This window comes from Sapajus apella, unplaced genomic scaffold (genome assembly GCF_009761245.1).
Source record: "Sapajus apella isolate SASKATOON/1434 unplaced genomic scaffold, GSC_monkey_1.0 scaffold41, whole genome shotgun sequence".
Lineage (NCBI taxonomy): Eukaryota > Metazoa > Chordata > Mammalia > Primates > Cebidae > Sapajus > Sapajus apella.
This window is the reverse complement of record NW_022436981.1, coordinates 10,049,223-10,073,831: the sequence shown is the minus strand read 5'-3', so window position 1 is coordinate 10,073,831 and position 24,609 is coordinate 10,049,223. Positions and strand designations below refer to the sequence as shown.

Here is a 24,609-nt window from a genome sequence, read left to right as displayed (position 1 = left end):
CCTTATTTTTCCCTAACTGGGATTTTATTTTAGTGATGGGGCCAAGGATTATATTTTCTTCCTACTTTTCTAGTTTCTTTAATAAACATATATTAAAGAAATAATGACTTTTTTGTGCTTTCTACTAAGTCTGCAAAACTCTTTCATATGGCAGAAAAAAATTTTTTAAATCCCATGTTCAAGTTCATACCGCTTGTCAAAATCCCTGAGAAAGCTGATTGTTTAAAGAACTGACAATCCCATCAAAAGATAAAAGGGAGGATTTGGGATTTGGCAAGATTATCAAAATTGAGGACTTTCTCATCCAAGGATCCAAACATATTTTCAGGAAACTGACTGGAGAGTAGGACTTGACTTTGTAATCCAGGCACCGAGGGCCTGTGGACAACGAACTTTTGGGGTTCTGAGAAGCTTCTGTGATGCAATGAATGCTTTATTCTGCATCCAAGGATGTGGGTGAAGTCACTTTAACTCAAAAAAGAAATGATACAACCCTGGCTACGCATGAGATATTAGGATCAAAAGTTAAAAGATTATGTTAAAGTATACATAATACATAAAAGTGCTTCGTTTGCTGTGAAAAGCTCTGCAAGTATTTGGTGCTGATGTTTCTGATTAGCTGGACCCTGAATTTATCTGAAGGAGGAATGAGTTTAAACATTATAACATTCAAACCAGTCACTCTACCTTTCTAGTATTTTCTAGTTCAATGGAGACCTGTTTGGCCTTACTTACCTTATACAGTTATTTAGAAGCTGATATAGATGTGGAAATGTTTTAGAAATCATAATGCACAAAAAATTTGAGGCGTTATTATGTAGACTTCCCTATGGTCCAGGCCTCCCGGAATCTTAAAATATAGTGAATACCTCTTCCAGTGAGAATCCTGTTAGGTAAGAAAAGCCCTTACCATAGATAGACATGCTCCCAAAGTTAATATTGAAATGAATTATCTTTTTAATGCAATGATTTCCTTCTGTTATTTCTATCATAATTCCACAAAGGATATGGTTGTTATTTTTTAAGGAGGTAGCCAGAGTGCAGCATGCTGTTTTTAACTTACCACGTCAGAAACCTGTACTCAGGTTGGAACCACACATCCCCTTCCTTGAAGGATGGGACTTTATGTACCTGGGAAGCCTCTACTGCTTGTGGAAATTTAGGGCTTCTCTGTGTATCTGGATGTCAAGGATCCCCAGGACTGAGTTAAAACAACTAGAGGGCAGTGAGAAGGGTTAGAGAAGTAGCAGGAGTAACGGTAAGTAGAGGCAGCTTTAGGGTGACTGCCTTGCTACAGGGGAAGATGTTTTAACCTCTGGAGGTAAAGGGGAGGGAGAGCTTAATCCTTCTGGAGGTTCTGGCCCAAACCAGGTCCCAGCCTCCTGCCCCTCAGGCTGTGACTGGAACCACGATCTGGGGAGAGGGACCCTTTATGGCCCAAGGAAAAGATGCTGGTCTTCGTTTAGCAGACAGCAGACTCTCTGCCCGCGGGGTGTGTTGTTCCTCACTGTGGCATCTCCAGAGCCAACGTGGTGCCTGTCATCAATAGGTGCTCAATAAGTTCTTGCTAAATCAATAATTGGAGAGTGGTTAAACTAGTAACAACGGAAGCATTTTCAAACTGCCTAGGGCCCCTGCTGGTGACTAAAAAAGGGTTTGGGCGAGAGTGACAACCATAATTGGATCAGTGGAGCCTCTAGCCATAGAAATGTTGTTTTCTTAGTGATTGTGATAGTACCGCAGGCTGAAGCTGCAGTAGCCTAGAGAATCACCTCTTACACAGCTATTTCAATCTGTGAAGGCTACAAAATTAGTTGGTTGATAGATGCCACATTTCACAACATGTACATTGTAATGCCTGCAATAGTTGAATTCATAATATAGTATAATTCATAATTTTTACATTTAAAAAATTGTAGCCAATAAATATTTTGAAATCTTTTACACTATTATCTGTGAACTAGGAGTATTTATTTAATTATATTGAAATCTTCAGAGAAATCAACTTCATAGCTTTTTGTGGGGAAACAATTTGTTCTACTCACAAGTAGCTAGTAGGATGTGTATGTGTATATATGTGTATGGGGGTCTGGGTATAGAGATTTTTTTAAAAGCTTTTATACTTTCCTGCTTCTCGATGGATGTAAAGTGTCCTGACCTACTTTTCCTGGCAATGTTATAAATAAAACCTTTTAGAGGGGGCCTCTCCAAGGTAGTCCTTGTCAAGACCTTGTGAAAGAAACAAGGTAGCTGTGTTCTTTAAACTGCTGACACTACAACAATGCATATACAAAATCACTTTAATGGTTATTCACATAAGTAGATTTATATAGACAGAAAATAGCTCCATTTTTTCTTTGCCAAGCAATCAAGCAAACACAAGACCAATAGAATTAGTAGGCAGAAACCCTGGGGACAATGGCTGTGCCCTTTCTGAGTAAGACATGAATGCCATCTGGAGGAACCATTTGAAACTACAGTGCAGGAACCAAAGAACCTGTTTTCAAGCATAAAGGTACTTTTTGTGAACAAGTAGGCAGCAGAGGAAGGAATAAATACCTTCATTCTATGAATGTAAAGTCCTATTTCTTTCAAGCTTCCAGCAGAAGACTCTTGAGAATATTGTTATTGAATGAAGTACTTTCAGCTGAAATGGGAAATGAACCCCTAGAGTCCTACAAGTATTATTAGCTCATCAGTAAATACAGGTCAGGAAGAATCAGGCAAGAGAGAAGCAGGCAAATGTGTCCCTAATTTTCTGTGTCCTGCCAATCGCCTCTCCCTATAATGCATTTCATTCATGAGAAGATATAAATGACTGATAGTTTAGTTTTTTTCAAAGGTATTTACATTTTCATAGGTTGAAAGTCTAAAGAGAGAGAGTTAACTAGCAGGATTTTCAGTAGATATGAACTATTGGAGGGGCTACAGTGATATAAGACAGCCATCTCCTTTATAAAATTGTTAATTATTCCTTTTAAACTAGGTGTGTGTCTTACTGATACGCTAACTTAAACAAAAATGTTTTAAAAGGAGTAATTCCTCAAAAGTCTGAGTAGTTAAAAATATCTGCATTTCCTATGTTTATTTCTAATAAGATTCTGGTGTTCTGAGGGCATGTCATAGAGTCTCCTATCTCAATGCCTCTCAAATATCTCCTATTAAAAAACTGTTTCTAGGCCGGGCGTGATGGCTAATACCTGTAGTCCCAACACTTTGGGAGGCTGAGGTGGGCGGATCACTTGAGCTCAGGAGTTCAAGACCAGCCTAAGCAACACGGCAAAACCCTGTCTCTACAAAAAATGCAAAAATTAGCCAGGTGTGGTGGCATGCTCCTGTAGTACCAGCTACTCAGGAGGCTCAGGTGGGAGGAATGCTTGAGCTGAGGAGGTCGAGGCTGCAGTCAGCCATAAACACACCAGAGCACTGCAGCCTGGGTGACAGAGTAAGACCCTGTCTCAGAAAGAGATTTAAAAAAAAAAAAATTTCCAACCACTTAAGGGACCAATACTTTTATAAATTAAAATTGTATGGCAATATCTTGATGCCTCTTCCTGTGCTCATCATGTCACAGGTCATTAACGTTCAGATTGGCACTGGTCTGTGCACGCATCTGAAGATCACTACTCTACCTCCGGTTTTCTCTGTAAAAATAGCCAGATTTGACCTAAAGATCTCTGCCCACAATACCACCAGTTATATTCAAGAGCTTGACTTATACCTTCTTCCCTTCTGCTCTCTTCCCTCCCTTCTTCCAACTTTCAAGATAATACAGTCTTTGAATCCATAATAATGAAAACTCCAAACACTTTCTAGTCCCTATTTAAATCTACTTCCAACATATTTGCACAATTTCCCCATCCTCTTGTTCAGTTCAACTCAGTTCAGTTTTGCTAATTTTGTCATGAATTTGGCCTAGACACTAGAAACTTGTATAAGACACGTGGGTAGCACAGAAGTTCAGATATTTGAGGATTAACAGGAGAAATCTAAGAAAACAATGTAGCTGACAAGACACATGCTTTCTTGCTATAAAGATTACTGGAAAGCTTCAGCTGAATATCATTTTTGTATGTGGCCAAAACACAGGTTGAGAGAGTCTTTTGGTTGATAAGCAATTCTAGCTTTCTGAAGTTTCTTTCATTCACTAGTTGAAGAGCAATGTATATTTTTTCTAATTCCAATAACCCAAAACAGAAAATTCTACATGGGCATATACTAAGTATTCACACATCTCCATTTATAAGGCACCAAACCCACAAATCTCAGAGAAAGGAAGAAAACAAAAGATTTGAGGACAACAAAATAAACTCAGAGGAAGTTCATCAAACTGGAGTTAAATCACGTCCCTTTTTAGTAAATAAGGGACCTTATACTGATAGGAATCATTGCCTGTGAAAAGAAGCCTTCTGAGCCCTTCTTTTGACACAGCCTCCTTCACTGGATTAGTGCAGGAGTAAATCCTCAGGGAGGGCTGCATGGCCAGAATACATCAATCCCAAGCACCACCTATCCCATAGAAGCTTGTGGGCAGCAATGCTCCAAACAAACCATGTTCTCACCCAAAGAAACCTTCAGGGACCAATCCACAGTAAGCACACATGCTTGCCTATCCCAGTACTTGAGTATTTTAAGAGTTCTGCTCTAAGCTGAGGCAGAACTGCCTGCCTGAGAACCCTGAACTGGGTTAGTTATGTGGGTTCTTCATGCGGCACCATCTATGTAGGAGGCCGGACCGTGGATTCCTCTTGAAATAATGAGGTCCCTAGAGGGACCCTTAGAACCAACTGATCCTACCAAGAGCTTTTAAAACATGCTGGTCAAATCTGCAGAATATTCCCTGGTGCAATCCCGATACCTTAGTCTGTAAGGCAGCCCTGATAGCTCTCAAGTAATCCTGTAGTCCACTGGTATAAAACAGAAGGGTCCCATGACACCATACAGTATCTACGCTTATTGGCTGGGCCTCCTGGTGACTCTTGGCACTGTAATTTCTAGTACTGTTTACATTACTATTACATGAGAATAAGCTTCCTGAATGTCCACATAAATCCAAGCATTTCCTGGAAGTATGACTGCTTCCTAGTCCTTTATATTACCATGCAAGGTAGGGATGGGAGTGAGCAACACTTCAAAGAAAACTGCCAGGTAGACAGTTATCCTGAGAAAAGGGTTAGTATTATAGCTGCTGAGAAAGGAAGGACCAGAAATCAGAGGAACTGAGTAATTCACTATGTCATCTTGAAAACTTTTCCACCCTGGACAATTTGAAATCTGAATGAAATTTGGTCGTTGGGTCAATTTATTCCATTACCAAAGACCAGCATAGTAGGATATCCATTCCAACAGGGTGAGGACCAGCCACCTACTTACTTTCCAGTCCAATTTTATTATCCTTTCTGCTCTAGGAATTGCCCCTGGAGGCCACAATCAAAATTTTGCTAAATTTTCAGGCATGAAGATGATTCTCCTTAATTCAATGTCTCATGAATCTTAGCCAAGATCCCTTCCCTTCCTGTGCCTTGCAAGGCTATGATCCAAAAGGAAAAGGAGTATTCATTTTATTAACAACAAAACTCTGAAATCCTTTGGCTTTCAAACACTGCAGCTATAACATATCCTTGGATATATGTATTAATTTAAAAGCCAATCCTTTAAAAATCAACTTCTATTGTATCAAGTTTTCTCCAAATTATGAGGGGTTGCCTCCACACCTTGCCCCACGTGCTACCCTCAGGAATCTTTCTTGGTCAGTCTGGCCTTGACTTTGTGCCTCAGAAGGGCTGCAGTGGCAGCACTGCAGGCCGCCAAGAAGAAGAAGGAAAGGCAGGCCATGTAGACAGACAGGGGTCCGTGGCGCTGCAGGAAGATCTCCTGCCGCCCCTGGTAGTCCAGGAGGATGGCCTCCAGCTGGGAGAGCGTGCAGATGGACAAAAAGGCATGGAAGATCTGATGCCCATGGCCCACGATGTCACAGGAACCCGGGAAGTACTTTTCAGGCACCGGGCAGGAGAAAAAATAAGCACTGACCAGGAAGAAGAGGATCTGGAGGGTGTGATACCAGGCTGCCTGCTCCTGGCAGCCAGCCAGATGGCAGAGTGCCACACGGTGTGCCACAGGGCTGATGTCTAGGATGAAGGCCAGCCCTGCCGGCACCACTTGACAGATCTTCCTCATGACTGGGTAAGGCCTCCGGTAACGATATTTGGCATAGCAACAGCCAGCACAGGATAACCAGCCGCAGAAGGCAGCTGCTGGCAAGAAGAAAAGCCAGAACCGCTCATACCAGGCCTGGTCAGAGCTATAAAAGAAATGAGCCAAAGCACTGCCATATTGGTAAACGCTCACGCCAACATAGTCCACAAAGTAGAAGGTGTAGTGGGAGAGCTCTGACTTGGACTGCAGAAGGTGCGCCAGAAGGCTGCAGGTGAGGTAAGTGATTGACGACAAGATAAAGAGGAGCAGTGGCAGGGAGTGGGCAGACGCCCATGGCAAGGCCTCAGCCTCGGCAAAGGCCCAGAATCGCAAGAGAACGGCCAGGGCTGCCAGTAAATGGGTCCAGACGTTGACCACCTCATTGTGTTTCTGAAAAAGGCTGAAGAAATAGTAGCGCCACTCGTGCCCTGTGGGACGGTAGCCGGTGCGGATGTAAGGCTCCCGGAAGAGCTGGGGCACGTCTGTTTCCGGGACAGTGCAAGGCATCTTGGGAAGCCCATCCTCCAGGATCTTGGGCAGGCGGCGCAGCTGCGGTCCGCTGACCGACAGGGTACTCAGGCGCTCCAAGATGGCGGTCGTCATGGTCGCAGCTCGCCCGCACTCCGAGCCGGGCACTCAGGACAGGGGATGTAACCTGCAGAAAAGAGGAATATTGGCAAAGCTGCAGTGAGACACGAATGAAGCTAAGGCGGACAAGGAAAACTATGGCTATTTTCTTTTCTTTTTTTTGAGATGGGGTCTCACTCTGTCGCCCAGGCTAGAGTGCAGTGGCGCGATCACAACCCATTGCAACCTCTAATTCCTGAGCTCAAGTGATCCTCCAGAGTAGCTAGAACCACAGGTGCACGCCAACATGCCCGGATAATTTTTTGTTGTTGCTTTTGTTGTAGAGAGAGGGATGTCTCTATGTATAGCAAGCTGGGCCCAAACACCTGGGCTCAAGCATTCCTCCCCCACTCCTCAGCCTCCCCAAGTGCTAAGATGACAGGCGTGAGCCACCAGGCCGGCTACGATCTGTGGTTATTTTAATGGAACATGTATTTCTAGTGTAGTAGGGGAAGCAAGGAGCTGCAGACAGCTTCTTTGAGCCTCCTTTTCTTCATCTGTCGAATAATGGAGTTGAACCAAGATCCCTTACTGTCTATAAGGGATCTTGGTTCAAGATTTTTTTTTTTTAAACAGTTTGACTTGTTGGCCAGCTGGAATGCAGTGGCGCGATCTTGGTTCACTGCAACTTCGGTCTCCTGGGTTCAAGCACTTCTGCCTCAGCCTCCCAAGTAGCTGGTATTACAGGCATGCACCACCAAACCCAGCTAACTTTTTGTATTTTTAGTAGAGATGGGGTTTCACCATGTTGGCCAGGCTGGTCACGAACTCCTAACCTCAAATGATCCACCCGCCTCAGCCTCCAAAAGTGCTGGAATTACAGGCATAAGCCACCGTGCCTGGCTTGTCCCAATATTCTATGTTTACCGCACTCAGTGTGAGGCAAAGCCACATCGTGTAAAATGGAAATGTTAGCTACCCTAATTTAATGATATTGATGCCTTAATGATTATCAAGATTTAATTATATCTGTAAGTAAGGTAACCTTTAAACGATATGGGGTTTTCTCAATGTTATTAAGATGTAATAATTAAGCAGGATTTAATGGCATGCAATATCATAGATACTGAAATATAAGAATTACAAATATTGATATAACTAATGATAGACTGTATTTCTTTAGCATCCACCTAATCTTAAACTATCCACTAGTTTCACTGGTACTTTGAAAATATAAGGTTAGCAACTGAGTAAGACACAGATTTAAGACAGGCAAATTGACTCATCAGTTAGGTTGGTAAAGAACAATGCATATTCTAGGATATCCTAACAGTTAAAATTAACATGTGGTCTAAATTTAACATAAAATCTAACTGCAAAGACTGTTTTTTTTTGTTGTTGTTTTTTGCTTTTTTTTTTTTTTTAATTATGCTCTGGAAAGCAAGTAGTTTTGGATTTGCCTCTCTTGGGTAATTAAAACTGTACTCGGTGAATTTCAGGCTTCAGAAATGCTTAACTTGTATTTCTCAGTGACAGATGAACACAGCAATTATTTTATAAAACATTTCATAAACTGCTGCAAAATTTTATGTGAAGTTGCTAAGTAAAGAAACAGATTTTGATCATTTTTGGTTACCCTATATAGTTATGTTTCCCAAGCTTTTTTCTTCAGAAAAGTTCAATCTATCTAAATGGAACCCTTCCTTCAAAGACCCTCAGCTGGAGCACATACAGAAAGTACTGTTCAGGGTGCTTACTAATTTTAGTGAAGAAGATGAAATTCCTACTCATATGGCTCAATCAATATTGAAAGAGAAAAAATACCTAATCAGGTGAAAAGTGTAGGGTCTGAAAATTAATAAAATGTAAAGAAGTTTAGGGAGACCTGGAGTCAAGCTCCAGTTTTGCCACTTACTAGGGTGACCTTGGGCAAGTTATAGAATTCTCTCAGCCTCAGTTTTCTTCATAATTCTATATATTTTATGGATTGTGTGATAGTTAAATGAGAGACTCTAAAAAATGAAGTGCTTAGCACTCTACCCAGCCCAAGATAGGTGCTTAGTAAATGTGAAGTATTGCTATTGTTTTTATTGCTATGAGCTGGGCACTGTGCTAGGTACTAGGTATTAAGGATACAAAGACTGGTAAGATGCACTTCCTGCCTTCAAAGAGGTCAGAGTTTACAGGGGAGACAGACATGTAGGGGAATCAACACAAAAATGTGCATTAAGTGCTCCATTAGAGATAAGCACTGGTTCACGGGGGTCTCGGCAAACAACCAAAACAGGGAGCGGATGGGGGTAGCCCTCTCAAAGTGACCCTGAACTGAATCGTGAAGGAAGAATCAGAATTCCTGAGAGAAGATAAAAGTGAAAGAGACTTCTAGGCAGAGAGCAAGGTCAAAGAACTTCTGCCAAGATAGGGGCTTGGAAAGCCTGGAGCTTCTGAGAAGGTCACTGTAGTTGGCAGTTCTGACATTGGTGCCAAAGAGACCTGAGCTCACATCCTGAGCTCCACCATCAACAAGCTGCATGAATCCAGCCTGAGCTTTGTCATCTGTGGAATAGAGTTAGTGACAGAAAAACTGTCTTACAGGCCTGAACAAGAACTATGTAATGCCTGTAAAGTGTTTAACAAAGTGCTTGATTCCAACTCTGCATTAACTACTTGCCATTATTATGATCATCACTGGTATGAGATGCAGGAATCGTTCATCAGTGGAGGGCCTAATGTCCCCTCCGTACCTTGAACCTATTTCTATGACAGTCCCTATAACCCTGTATTGAGGCATTCATTTAGCCAGCACCCATCAAACAGTAGTCTTCTACCAGGAATGGGCTATGCACTCGTGCTCAATATAGGAATTAAAGACACAAGAGAAATGTATCACGGATTACAGAGTCAGCCAGAAAGAGAAACACAGAAAGAGGGAGTGTGGGAGAGAGAAAGAAAATGCTAATTAGAATACCTGAATTCATTTAAAAACAAAAAGAAAAGAAAAAGCTAAGTGGTGCTTCTGCTATCAGCCAGCAGAGGGATCCAAGTGCCTGAAAATTAAGTTCTAGATGGAGGTTTCTCCAACTGACGTTGGTGGACGAACTACAGGAATGAGCCTGGGACATGGGATAACTTCTCAAGTTGTCCTGTTGCTGTTAACAACATGCTGTCTGGGGGTGCTAGGCTTGTTGGCGTTCCGGGGAATTAAAGTGCTCTATTTTTTAGATACAGTCTTCTATTACCTCTTGTGAAGTAGAGAGGAAACCAGATGAAATTACCAGTCTGATTTTATGTCTGGGAGAAATCAAAGCGAGTCAATGGGGATATAAATCTATAGAAGAAGGAATCCCCAAAGATGCTCCCACTAGCCTCGTCTGCAAGCTGTCTAAAATCAAGGCTATTTCTCTCATCTTTGGGAACCCAAACCAATCAGACGATTCCTGCATCAAGAGTTCAACAATATATAACCACACAATTCCTACTTAACTTCATATTCTTAAAATAGTATATCCATCACATAGCAGGCTCTTATAAACTGACAACTCAACTGAATTTCTAAAGACTAAAATGTTGGGTTTTAGTAGTTTTGTGATTGGAAGAGAGCACAGTTCAGACCTGGGAACTAACTGGCATCTGTCTGTTCTGAGGAAGAAAGGACAGAACATGATACTGCCTTATTTTTGGTCTGCAGAAGACCATGACTACAGAGCTCTGACAGTTCCTTCCAGTCCTCATAGCACCAACCTCCCTCATGACTTTATGTTGATAAGGTCTTTTTAGGAAATTATTTTTACTTCACTGTCATAGAAAATAGGAAGGGATTTACAGAACTAAGAAGCAGAAGGTACAAATCCAAAAGGATATTAATTTTAACTTCACAAGAAAAGGTGCAGAAGGGGAAAGAAATTGGCAGAATCATCATTTCTCTTACAAATTAGATCTTTTAAATGCAGCCACAGAGAACTCATGGTCTCCTTAATAATTCCACTCCCTGGAGTGTGTAACCCAATACCCACAAAAGAACCAGAGAGTCCAGGGAAACAACCACCATGGCCTCTAACTCAGAATATGATACCTTCTATCTCCCAGGAATGAGAGTGTTGCAAAGATCTGAGTCCTCTATCTGTGGGTAAAAAAGTACTTAAATTTCCCGGCCAGGTGCAGTGGCTCACACTTGTAATCCCAGCACTTTGGGAGGCTAAGGCGGGTAGAGTGCTTGAGGTCAGGGGTTCAAGACCAGCCTGATCAACATGGTGAAACCTCATCTCTACTAAAAATACAAAAATTAGTTGGGCATGGTGGCCAGCGCCTGTAATTCCAGCTACTCGGGTGGCTGAGGCAGGAGAATCACTTGAACCCAGGAGGAGGAGTTGTAGTGAACAGAGATTGTGCCACTACACTTCAGACTGGGCAACAAAGCAAGACTTCGTCTCCAAAACAAACAAAAAAGGACCTAAATTTCCCTTTGGTAGTGCAAGGTCATGAAAAATTCTAAACTTGTGGTCAGAAAGAGAGTTTGGGTTGTTTTTTTCTTTTTCCTCTGTCATTTCCTTAGCAACCACCTCTTCCCCTGCCATGAAATTCTCCCTCTGAGAGCAGCTAACACAGCAAAAATGGTAATGAGTTATAATTCCTTTATCATAATTAACTTCTGAAGCCACTGTCAAGTGGGGTCTACCCCCCTCCCTCTTAGATCTCACTTTCACCAAGCAGGAATGGGCAATGCTTCCACGATTCAAAGGACCAGCTGTAAGTCAGTCAATTTTGGCGGAAACCACATATTGTCATCATGATGTTGAATCCTCCCAGCCTTCCTAGGTGGCTGCACCGTGTAAGAGCCCCTCCCTTACTTCTGGCCTCTGTTCCCATGCCCTACTACCCAACCTGATGTGACTATGAGCTGACCAAGATTCTACCTTAGAACAATCTCCTTTGCACAGGGTTCACTCCAACTCCTGGACAGCTGAAATTTAAATCTTCCTCAAGAATTTTTATGAACTAGATAATCTCAAGTCTTTTGATTTTAATCAACCAGAAATCTTTTTCAGAGTAAGGATTATCTGCTCAACACTATTCCAGGCTACAAAGGCCACAGAAGAATAAAATAAGATCCTTTACCTCAAGAAGCTTAGAAGAGTCAAACTTCATGAATCAACAGCCAACACCACCAGATGGCACACAATCAAGTGTAAAGTAGAGCGAAATACAAATAGATATAGAGCAAAACACACTTGGAGCATGCTGGGGCAGCCACTGGGGGAAATGGGCTTGTGTTAGCCCTAAAAGGCTGGATAGACTCAGACAAGTGAGAACTGGGGCATTTTAGCAAAGAGGCAAAATAAGAGCCTAGGAATAATATGACTTCCTGGTGGGTCTGTGAGCAGAGGGGCTCTTGGGGAATAATGAGGAAATGAGTTAGGTGCAATGAATTTAGTGAAAGTTTAGGTTTGATGTTACAGAGGAAATGGGAGTCATTTCTCTCCCCTGAAGCTATTACCCTGTTTCAGTGCTTATCTGCAAGGATTCCCAATGCTAACCAATCCCTCCTCTCTTAAGTGACAATGACACTACCCTCTCTGGCCCCACCTTGGCTTTCTTCTCCCACCATCCCTGTCAAATGTGGTATCTGCCACCTTTTCATCATCCACAGTGCCTCTCAGACAGGTACTTCTCCCAGGCCCTTAGCTTTGGCTGGCACCTGTATCCACTGATTTCCAAATTTGCCTCCAGCCAGGTCTTTCCTGAGGTTTGAATTCAAATATTTAACCGCTCTAGATGTGTCCAAAACAATGTCCCCCATGGGTACTTCAAACTCTTTAGATATTTCTTTCAACCCAGACTTGACTCCTCCCCTACATCTAATTAGCATCCAGGTTTGCTGATTTTATCTCAACATTTCTGGAATCCATTTGTCCTTTCCACTTCTACTGTTCTCCCTTAATTTAAGCCTCCACAACTTATGTTAATGATGACAATAGCAGTCTCATAACTGACCTTTCTTCATCAACAAGGCTTCCTGGCCTCACATCCCCAGCCCTCACTTCATTCTCCAAATCACTTCAGGGCAACAGTTTAAAAATGGAAATCTGGGCCAGGCGCAGTGGCTCACATCTGTAATCCAAGCACTTTGGAGGCCAAGGCAGGCAGATCACCTGAGGTCGGGAGTTCAAGACTGCCCTGACCAACATGGTGAAACCCCGTCTTTATAAAAAATAAAAATAAGTAAAAAAAATAAACAATGGAAATCTGATCACCATTCCTTCCTCAAAATTCTTCAATAGCTCACCATTGTTTGTTTACAATACAAATTCTAAGCCCTAATTATGCAAACAGATCCTTTCTCTGTTGACCTTCCTATTCCAGCCTCCTCTCCCAGAGCCCACACCTCTAAGTCCATTTTGTTGGCCCAGATCTTAATATTGGGAGTTCTTCATACTCTTATCTCCCATGCAGGCAAACTCAGTACCCTCTAGCCCAGCAACTCTGGCTCATTTTCAACATTCTACCAGGAGGCCTTTCTTAACTCCCAGACTGGCTTAGGGCTTTCTCCAGCTCTCATTATACTCTGGCCTTGCCTCTCCCAGTTTGCTTCATTCATGGAGCTGGGTTCATTGGTTTAGTCCACTTACTTTCCCATTAGCCACAAGCTCCTTTAAAGGCAAGAGCTGTTAGGTACAGAAGTCCCCAGGTTGAAAGTAATATCTGGCATATAGAAGACACCTTATAATTATTTACTGAATGAAGAGTTCTTTAGGTCCAGGCTCATGGCACCAATTTCCTTCTCTTCTGCAAAGGTGAAGAAAAAAGAAATAATGGATTGGGAGTCAGGAAGTCTGACTTAGTATTTGCTCTACTCAGGTGTTTGGCTATGTCTAAGATAATCAATTACTCAGTGTCACTGTCCTCATAAAAAAGGGTGGGTGGGAGGAGGTGATTTCCTGTCTATCCACTTTTCAGGAAGAAAACAATAAATAACAATAAAATTGGTCAGTAATGGAATAGTACTTTGAAGAGGCAAAGCATGCACATTAAAGTCCTGGTAATATTTCAAATAAAGAGCCCACTGAAGAAGATAACTTAGTAAAAATACATCTATACACACTTATTCTCTATCTTATAATTGATTTTAATGCAATTTTTTTTAAATCAAAAAGGAATACTAATTCTTTTGTAACACTTCTGGGAATCATCATAATACTGCCTCCATGGGTCAAGTCTGGGCTGAAAGATATGTTTGAAGATGTGCAGTTTGAAGTGCCCATGGGGGACATTAATTTGGACTCACCTGCAGCAGTTGGATATTTGAACTCCCCTAACTCCTTTAAGGATTTTAAATTAGATTCAGATTATAATGGAATTGGAATTTAAAGTTCTATTTACTGAGTATCTGTACTGTGAATTCACTTAACGTTTATAAGAAAGTGTTATAAAATGTTGAACAATGCCTTCACAGAAAGCACTATGTAGGGATCTAAATGGAGTCTCCCTCTGTCGCCCAGGCTGGAGTGCAATGGCATGATCTTGGCTCACTGCAATCTCTGCCTCCCGGGTTCAAGCAATTCTCCTGTCTCAGCCTCCTGAGTAGCTGGGACTACAGGCACACGCCACTATGCCTGGCTAATTTTTTGAATTTTTAGTAGAGATGAGGTTTCAGCATATTCATCAGGCTGGTCTCGAACTTCTGACCTCAAGTGACCCACCCATCTCAGCCTCTCAAAGTGCTGGGATTACAGGTGTGAGCTACCATGCCCAGTCAGGATCTAATCTTAAAGCTTTGTATTAGGAGCGCCTTTCAAATTTTTTTCTGCATAGACAGGGTAAAAATCTCAAGTTCATGGCAATTATTTGACATTTTAGCCAAAAATTGTGCATTTAGGTGTTCTTTTTAAATCACAAAGCTAAGTTAAATACAGATGTTCCTTGACTTATGATGGGTTATATCCCATCATATCCCACTGTTAAGTTGAAAACGTCATAAGTTGAAAATGCATTTAATGCACCTCATCTACTGAACCTAACCACTCTTAGCCTAGCCTACCTTAAACGTGCTCAGAACACATACATTAGCCCATAGGTGGCAAAGTCGTCTGACAACAAAGGACACTATAGAGTATTGGTTGTTTTGAGATCACATGACTGACTGCAAGCTGCAGCTTACTGCTGCTGCCTGGAATTGCTAGAGTATTTCACCGCCTATAACTAGCCTTGGAAATTATCAATACCCCAAATTTGAAGTATGGTTTCTACTGAACGCGTATCACTTTCACACCAAACTAAGCTGGGGATCATCTGTATTCTTAAGGTTTGGTTTTGTTTACCTAGTTCTGAGTAATAGAAACTACCTAAAATGCATTTCCTTTTCAGTAACTTTAAATAAAACAGTGAAATGACATGTTTTTGGTGATTGTTATCCTCTGAAAACACAGTAAAAATATGTCAAGTACCCATAAGAGACCATTTAACTTTCAAAGAGGAACTGTATGGATAAGCAGAGCCGTACCTGGGCACGTCTATTACCTGAGAAACAGGTACAGCCGTGTCTAACAGGTATTCCCACTGCACTCACTGCTCCTGGCCATCTCCTCCATCTGCTGGGTTCCCTCTCAGTGAGGGCTCCCAGGTGGCATTGCCCCTGTCTGAATTTGAGTTCTTATTCACAGGAACCTCTGTAGGATAGAGGAGGCCTTCCTGCACCTGTATGTCTCTATAACTGTCCCTAGAGCATCACCTACTCTGCCAGTTTGTGTTCCAGTTATTCTGCCATCCTCTCAGCACTTTGTGCTTCTGTGTATGCCTGGAATGCCCACACCACTGATGTCCACTGGCCAACTCCTACTCATCCTTCATGTCCCATCTCAAATGTTCCCTGTGAAGCCTTCCCCTCAGGTGCTCCTTCACCTATACTGCCGCTGCACTTTTAGTCCTTCATTATAGGACTTTCCTTACTGTATGCCTACATTGTTTGCATTATGTCACTCTGACCACTAAACTACAAGATCCTGTGAGGGGTGAGGATATTTTTATCATTAGCATTGTGCCTAGCACATAGATATTCTAATAAATCATCGAATGAATGAATGAATGAATGAATGAATGGAATGAAAGTGTACAAATCGACCAGGTACAGTGGCTCATACCTGTAATCCCAGCACTTTGGGAGGCTGTCGGGGGAGGATAGCTTGAGCCTAGGAGTTCAAGACCAGCCTTGGCAACATAGCGAGACTCTACCTCTACAACACATTTAAAAATTAGCCAGGCATGGTGGCGCACACCTGTAGTCCCAGCCACTCAAGATGCTAAAGTGGGAGGATTGCTTGAGCCCAGGAGGTTGAGGCTACAGTGAGCCATTGTTATGCCACTACACTCTAGCCTGGACAACAGAGCAAGACCCTGTCTTCTCAAAAAAAAAAAAAAAAAAAGAGACAGAAAAAAAAAATGTCAGAATAATACTATCAAACACTTACATGATTATCACATCCCAGACAGTGTTTTGCGTGCTTTAAAAATATTACCTTATTTAAACTTCCCAACAAATACCTGACACCAGGACTATTATCATTTCCATTTCACAGATAAGTAAACAGAGTCAGAAAGATTATGTAACTTGTCCAAGGCTATACAATATGTGTTAGATCCAGGAGGTAATTAAGCAGTTGACTCTAAAGTGTGGGTTCTTAACCACTATGCCTCAAAAAATGCACTCTATGACTAAACCCCAATATTTTTTCTGATATACAACTCCAAATATGCTGCTGAAATACTTCTTTGTTCCATTAACAAAGATAACTTGCAGTTGGCCTTACAAAAACAGTCAGTACTGCAAAGTTTCTCAGTTCTCTGACACTGAGTTTACTTGTAAATCAAATTCCAATACTCCCTAAATGAATAAAATGTGACTTCCACAAAATCTGAGTGGAATCTATCAAATAATGCAAATAGGTCTATTAGCCCAGATAAATATGATCATAAATATGATGGGCCTCTTTCATATTAAAGACACATGGTTTGTTGTGGCTGGCTTTACAGAACTGGTGCAGTGTGACATGCCAGTCATAAACGTGAGGTCATTTATCAGCCTACTGGTGGAAAGCACAATGACAATGAGATCACTAAATCTGCTATGCATATAGCAAGCTACCTAAAAAGCCTCTCCCAAATTAACAAAGTGGGGAATTAAATAAAAGATCCAGATTTGGGAAACTGGCACTGTTTGGTACTGAAGACATTTTATCTGGATGCCAAATAGAAGCACTCCAAAAGCAATAGTATTTCCTGACCTATTACAAGGATGCTATGTGAATTTACCACAAACTTGGAATAGCTGATTCCCTGGAAAGAACATTGGCCAAGAAATTAGAAGTCCTAATTTTTAGTTCTAGCTCTACCACTATGTGACTTTTAAGCAAATTACTCAACCTCTCTATGCCTTGGTGCCCTTGCCCATAAGATGGGGTTATAATCTATATAAGCTCTAATACTGTAACATTCTGTAATTCACCTGGACTGTGTTTTGCTTTGTACTGAATGTCAAGCAGCAGGCTGAAATCACCAACAAACAGATCCTGTGACATCACCTCATGTCACTGTGTGTGGGACTCACACAGATGGCAGGAAATTGACCTGCTGGTTGCTGGACACAGAACAAAAGAGCAACAACTCCTATCAAAGGCAGAAGAAATGCTTCCAGAATCCACAGGGGCCCAACTTCACATATCACTGCATCACCATAAACGGCTGCAAAGGAATAGCAGTCAAAATGACAACTTGGTGTCCATTTATAAGGATTGGAACTGTGCTTTCAGCAGCCTTTGAACCAGAGGTGGAGTTGGAAACAGTCTCAGATGCCTCGGGATCTCCAAAGTCATTCATTAAGCGAGAGATCTCTGGGCTCATACTGATCTTTATAGCCACACCTTCCAAGGAGCATGTCACTATTTACAAAGTCATATTTGAAAGAGTGGTGCTACCAGTGCAATCCTATTATTAGCAGAGATCATTTGAACATCGATTCAGCGTCACCAATGGTCATTGCATATTTCCCCCCTATATTTAACAAAACCTAACAATCTCAACATCCAAAAATGGAATATTTGATTGAGCAAATTAGGATAAATCTATACAATAGAATACTATGCACTTATTAAAATAACTAGCATATTTACATTTTTGTTATACAAAAATACACATGATATGTTTGCTCCATTGGTTTTTCACTGTAGTCTCCACTGCACTTAGAAAAGTGACAGACTAGCACATGTACATTCTTAAAAAATATTTCTTGAATAGCTAAGTCAAAGACATGTAAAGGAAAAAACAAATTTAAAATTTAAAGTATGTGTCCCGCCCAGCCCTATTTTTTTAAACACACAAACATGGTACAGATGAAGTATGGAAGTACATATAATCAAAACAATACGGCTATTACCATGAGGGGATTATGGGAGTTTTACTTTTCTTCTGGAAATACTTTCATTATAGTACTTAACAATGAACATTTACTACTTTTGTAATTGGAAAGCAAAAGTTAGTACTACTCTACAAATAGGAATATCTGACGTAAATAAGCAAAAATTAGTAAAACATAAGTTGGTAAAATATTAAGACCCTCCCCCTACAAGAAACACTTTAGCATTTTAAAGGAATACATGCATACTTGGATTATTCTGTGAGCTCCAATAGTCAGCATACCATATTAATAAAATTACTAATCTGCAAACCAGCTGGGACCTGGGCCAGCCTGGATGAACATGAAGAGAGCTGCTCATTTCCACTGGCAGGAAATCTGTCTTGGAAATGTCCTTTCCATAGCAGAAAAATCTGATAACAAACCGAGCTTGGGTTGGGAGCACCATATAAAGAAAGCTGTGTTCCCTAGCAATTAAACATTAACTCTTCTGTAGTAACAACAGTACACTCTCCTGGTGGTTCTAGGACCCGGCATTTTTATTTGCTATAGTCAAGCAAGTCACTTTGTTCTCCATTTCTCCTTAGATATCCCCAAGGCCTTAGTTCAATTCCAAATGACTACAAAGCCTTTTCCAGGCCACCTTGATTCCTCTCGTGCCCCTAACACTTACCTACCTATTCCACACATTTTGGTAAGTAGAACATCGGACTTGCCCATTACTTCACTACTGTGTGTGTAGAGAGCCTTCTCTCGTCTGTTTATTGAATTGCAAGCCTCTGGAGACAGGAACATGGGCTTACCTATGCTTTATGTCTATCAGCAAACAATCAGAGGAAAGATGCCCCAGAATGTGTCAATAGATCATTGTTCAAAAACAAAGTGAAATGACTATCCTTTCCCTGCTTCTAATGGTAAAAACCAGTGAGATCTAAGATAATGAAAATGTGGGTTTTCAAAAGAAAACACCATTTGAGTGGGATCTTGTTTATGTGTGTGATTCATCCACTTGCTAGGTATCCACACCAATATTTAAATTGCTGGCTGAATTTTAACCATCAGCTTGTTTTTGGTCTATCACTTTCTACCACTGTCACTTTTGTGACCAAGAATGCCTAAGCAAAGATTGAAGAAAAGGAGGTGCCAGGCAGAGAAACATGATGTAAAATAACATTGGAGTACTGTTGGGAGAACTCGTTTTTTATTCTTGTTGCATAGAAAAAGAACAGACTGTCCTGACTGCCTGAACAAGCCACACACTTGACATCGGGAATGTTATTGTAGCCTGCTGTGCCTGGCAAAACCCACTTCTCTCTCATATTCAGGCTCAGATATAACCCCTACCCGTGAAGTTTAGCGACAGCCTAAAGTAGAATTCATCATGTCTTATTAAACCCTCTGTCTCTGTCCATTTAGGGTGGTAAGGAAATATCATAGCCTAGGTGGCTTATACACAAAAGAAATCTATTTTTCACAGTTTCTAGAGGCTGCAAAAGTCCAAGATCAAGGCACCAGCAGATTCGGTGTCCAGTGAGGCCTGCTTCTGGTTCAAACATGACTGTCTTCTTGCTATGTCCTCATATGGCGTAAGAGGTAAGCAAGTTCTGAGTTTCTTTTATAAGAGCAGTAATCCCTTCATCTAGGTCAGCAGTCCCCAATCTTTTTGGTACCAGGGACCAGCCTCATGGAAGATCATTTTTCCATGTACAGTGTCTGGGAGGGTTGAGGGGTATGGTTTCAGGATGATTCAAGCCCATTACATTTACTGTTCATTTTATTTCTTTTTCTTTTCTTCTGAGACATGGTCTCACTCTTTTGCCCAGGTTAGAGTGCAGTGATGCCATGTCGGCTCACTGCAACCTCTGCCTCCCAGGCTCAAGCCATTCTCATGTCTCAGCCTCCCAAGTAGCTGGGATTACAGGCGTGCACCCTCATGACCAGCTAATTTTTGTATTTTTAGTAGAGATGGGGTTTCCCCATGTTGGCCAGGCTGGTCTCACACTCCTGACCTCAAGTGATCTGCCCACCTTGGCCTCCCAAAGTGCTGGGATTACAGGCATAAGCCACTGGATCCAGCCTATTTCTATTATTTTTACATTATAATATATAATAAAAATAATTATACAACTCACCATATTGTAGAATCAGTGGGAGCCCTCAACTTGTTTTACTGCAACTAGACAGTCCCATCTGGGGTGATGGCACACAGTAACAGATCATCAGACTTTAGATTCTCATAAGGAAAGCACAACCTAGATCCCTTGCATGTGCAGTTCACAATAGGGTTGGTACCCCTATGAAAATCTAATGCTGCTGCTGATCTGAGAGGAGGCAGAGCTCAGGCAAAGGAAATGAGCTCCTCAAAGTGGAGCAGTGGTAAATACTGATGAAGCTTTGCTTGCTCACCCGTTGATCACCTTCTGCTGTGCTGCTCAGTTCCTAACAGGCCACAGATGAGTGCTGGGGGTTGGGGGATCCTTGATCTAGGTGATTACCTCCTAAAGGCGCCACCTCCTAATATCCTTACATTGGGGGTATTTCAGCATATTAATTTGGGGAGACACTTCAGTCTATAGCATCCTCTTAGAATTATGCTATAACTGGCTGTACCAGTGTCTTCCTTTATATTAAACTGTGAAATTAATTGGGTTGCATAAGGAAGTTAGTCAAAGCATTTTTTCAAAGATTTTAGCTTGTGTTACCTGATTGTGAGAATAACTGAGGTAGTGAATTTAAGTGACCTATTCAAAGCCCTAAACCAAATCAGCAATAATGTATGGGCAGACTCCAATAATTCTGACCCCTGTGTCCCAAAAGTCCAGCCAACTGACTGTGTCTTTGTAGAAGAATGTCCATCAGCTGTGAATGAAAAGAAAGTATTAAATGAGAAGACAGTGCCTGTCCATCTCTGAGCTGGTGATGGACTAGGAACCCTGGCTCACTGTAGTGACTCAGGAGCACTATCCAGAGCCTCCTCTCCCAAGGCATCCCATCAGGACTCTTTCCTAAGGGCACCCCTGAAGACCCTGCTCCATGTCCCAGTGTCGCCTCTTCTGTAATTAGAAGTAGTAATCCATCATCAGTAGCAGATCTGGTTAAAAATCATTAGTTATTCCGCAGAGGAGCTTCATTTGAAAAGTCAGTCTATTCAGTTCAGATCAGTAATTGTAAACTATCACACAGCTATAGCTTTCATCTCCATTATATTACAATAACCTACCTGCCTAACCTGTAGTATCTATGAAAGTTGTGATTATTTTTCACTCAATTACTTCATTTTTCAAAAAAATTTCACCTTTTATTTTCGATTCAGGAGGTGTATGTGCAGGTTACAAGGTTATATTGCATGACACTGAGGTTTGGGATACAACTGAGTCCATGATCCAGGTAATGAGCACAGTACCCAACAGGTAGTTTTTCAACCTTACCCTGGTCCCTCCTTCTCCTTTGTAGTCCCATGTCTGTTTTTCCCATCTCTATGTCTGTGTATACCCAATGTTTAGCTCTTACTTACAAGAGAAAACATGTGGTATGTTTCTGCATTAATTCACTTAAGATAATGGCCTCCAGCTGCATCCATGTTGCTGCAAATCTGTTTTATAGCTGCATAGTATTCCATGGTGTATAAGTACCACATTTTCTTTATCCAATTCACTGTTGATGAGCACCAAGGTTGATTCCTAGGTTGATCTTTGCTATTGTGAATAGTGCTGTGATGAACATATGAGTACCTGTGTCTTTTTGGTAGAACAATTTGTCTTCCTTTGAGTACATACCCAGTAATGGGGATGCTAGGTCAAACGGTAGTTGTGTTTGATTCTTTGAGAAATCTCCAAACTGCTTTCTACAGTGGCTGAATTAATTTACATTCCCACCAACAGTGTATAAGCTTTCCCTTCTCTCCACAGCATCACCAACACCTCTTATTTTTTGACTTTTAAATAATAGCCATACTGACTGGTATCTCATTGTGGTTTTGATTTGCATTTCTCTTAACCATTAGTGATGTTGAGCATTTTTTCTTATGTTGTTGGCCACTTCTGCGTCTTCTTTTGAGAAGTGTCTGCTCATTTCCTCCTTTGCCCACTTTTTAATTGAGCTTTTTTTTTTTTTGCTTCTCAATTTAAAGTTCCTTATAGATGCTGGATATTAGACCTTTGCATAATGTATGAATATTTTCTCCCATTCTGTAGGTTGTCTGTTTCCTCTGTTGAAAGTTTCTTTTTCATTTTCTTAGACACAGGGTCTCACTCTGTTACCTAGACTGAAGTGCAGTGCTATGATCATGGCTCACTGCAACCTCAACCTCTCCGGACCCAGGTGATCCTCCCACTTCAGCCTCTTGAGTAGCTTTGACTACCAGTGCATGTCACATGCCCAGCTAGTTTTTTGTATTTTTTTGTAGAGAGGGGGTTTCAACATGTTGCCTCAAACTCCTGGGCTCAGGCAGTCTACCCACCTTGGCTCCTAAAGTGCTAGAATTCCAGGCATAAGGCATGATGCTCGGCCAATAGTTTTCTTTTGCTGTGCAGAAGCTCTTTAGTTTAAATTAGGTCTCATTTATCAATTTTTGTTTTTGTTGCAGTTGCTTTTGAGGACTTAGTTAAAAATTCTTCCCCAAGGCCAATGTCCGGAAGGGTATGTCCTAGATTTTCTTGAAGGGTGTTTATAGTTTAAGGTCTTAAATTGTATCAGTTCGTTTTCACGCTACTGACAAAGACATACTTGAGACTAAGTAATTTATAAAGAGGTTTAATTGACTCACAGTTCCACATGGCTAGGGAGGCCTCACAATCATGGCAGAAGACAGCAAAGGGATGCCTTACATGGCAGCAAGCAGAGTGAGAATGAGAACCAAATGAAAGGGTTTTTTCCTAATAAAACCATCAGATCTTGTGAGACTTACTCACTACCATGAGAATACTATGAGAGAAAGCCCCCCATGATTCAATTATCTCCCACCAGGTCCCTCCCACAACACATGAGCATTATAGGAGCTACAATTCAAGATGAGCTTTGGGTGGGGACACAGGCAAACCATATTATATATTTAAGGCTTTAATCCATTTTGAGTTAATTTTTGTAAATGGTGATAGGCAGGAGACCAGTTTCATTCTTCCGCATAGTGTTAGCCAATTTTCCCAGCACCATTTATTGAATAGGGTATCCTTTCCCCTACTGTTTATTTTTGTCAATTTTATCAAACATCAGTTGGTTGTAGGTGTGCAGCTTTATTTCTAGGTTCTCTATTCCATTGGTCTGTGTGTCTTTTTTTGTACCAGTACCATGCTACTGAGGCCTTTTGTTTACTATAGCCTTGTAGTATTTTGAAGCTGGGTAATGTGATGCCTCTGGCTTTGTTCCTTTTGCTTAGGATTGCTTTTCCTATTTAGGCACTTTGTTTCCATATGAATTTCAGAATCGTATTTTTTTTCTAACTTAGAATTATTTTAGCTCCACGATTTCAGGTTTGAAATCCCTCCTCCTTGATTACAACACTCCTAATCTCTACCTGTAATACTTCATCACACCTGCTAAAGATACTTTCTGGGTGTCTCATAACCTCCAGTCCTCCAACCCTTCTTCTCTTAGTGCACCCATTGCATTTAGACTCACTGCCATCCCAACATAAACCCAACCCAGTGCTAGACATTTCACTCTGTCCCAGCCAGCACTCATCACCCTCCACCCATCACACCTTTGCTAGGTCTGCCCCCCTGGCCCCACCTTGATTATACCTTTCATTTTTTCCCTCACCAGGTACTGTGTACTGCTATAGAAAGCCATAATACATTATGAAACCATTATGCATTCCTTTTAACCTCAACCATGACCTCACTACATATGTGTAGATGTCCCCATCAGCACCTTAAACATTGTGTTTAAAACCAAATTTCTCATGATATACATAGTTGTTATTGATGTAACCAATCTCCCAGGCATCAAGCCTTGAAATCAAGAGTGAAATTTGTCTCACTTCCCTCCCCCTTCCCTGAAATCTCAGTCATCATATCCCTATTATCAGTATTATTTTTAATCACAGCATATCCAAAACCTGTCCCCTTTTTTTTTTTTTTCACTTCCCCTGCAGACCCATATCCTGTCCCAGTTATACTAATGCTGATAATCTCCTAACTGATTTTGATCTTCCAATCTCTGGCCTCAGTTCCATCTTTTTTGATTTAGCCAAAGTTTAACTCACATAACACCTGTGGGCCTTTCCTCTTTGCCAACTAACACTTACATTCCTGAGCCTGACCACCAAAAGCCTTCCAGGACCTGGCCTTTATTTGTATCTGTAGGCATCACCCACTGCTTGACATCATGCAGAATAAAAGAGTAAATAGAATAGAACATGTCAGAATACATCCAATGTATTAAGGATAAGTACCATCAGGAAATTCCTGATTTCTAAAATAAATATATTTCTTGCCAAGGGTCACATT

At 41.3% G+C, this 24,609-nt stretch overlaps 1 protein-coding gene across 3 annotated transcripts in view; it reads right to left on the bottom strand.

Annotated features, from left to right (window-relative positions):
- Positions 1-2,282: 2,282 nt before the first annotated feature.
- PAQR8 (progestin and adipoQ receptor family member 8) overlaps positions 2,283-24,609 on the bottom strand; it is a 42,250-nt gene continuing 19,923 nt past the window's right edge. For 2 of the 3 annotated variants that reach the window (XM_032299678.1, XM_032299676.1), the window contains exon 2: positions 2,283-6,850. In XM_032299678.1, coding sequence (XP_032155569.1) covers positions 5,734-6,798 — 1,065 coding nt within the window. In that variant the 5' untranslated portion in view covers positions 6,799-6,850 and the 3' untranslated portion in view covers positions 2,283-5,733. Of the gene's footprint in view, positions 6,851-15,896; positions 15,910-24,609 lie in introns of those variants that run through there. The other variant, XM_032299679.1, reaches the window with a different exon arrangement.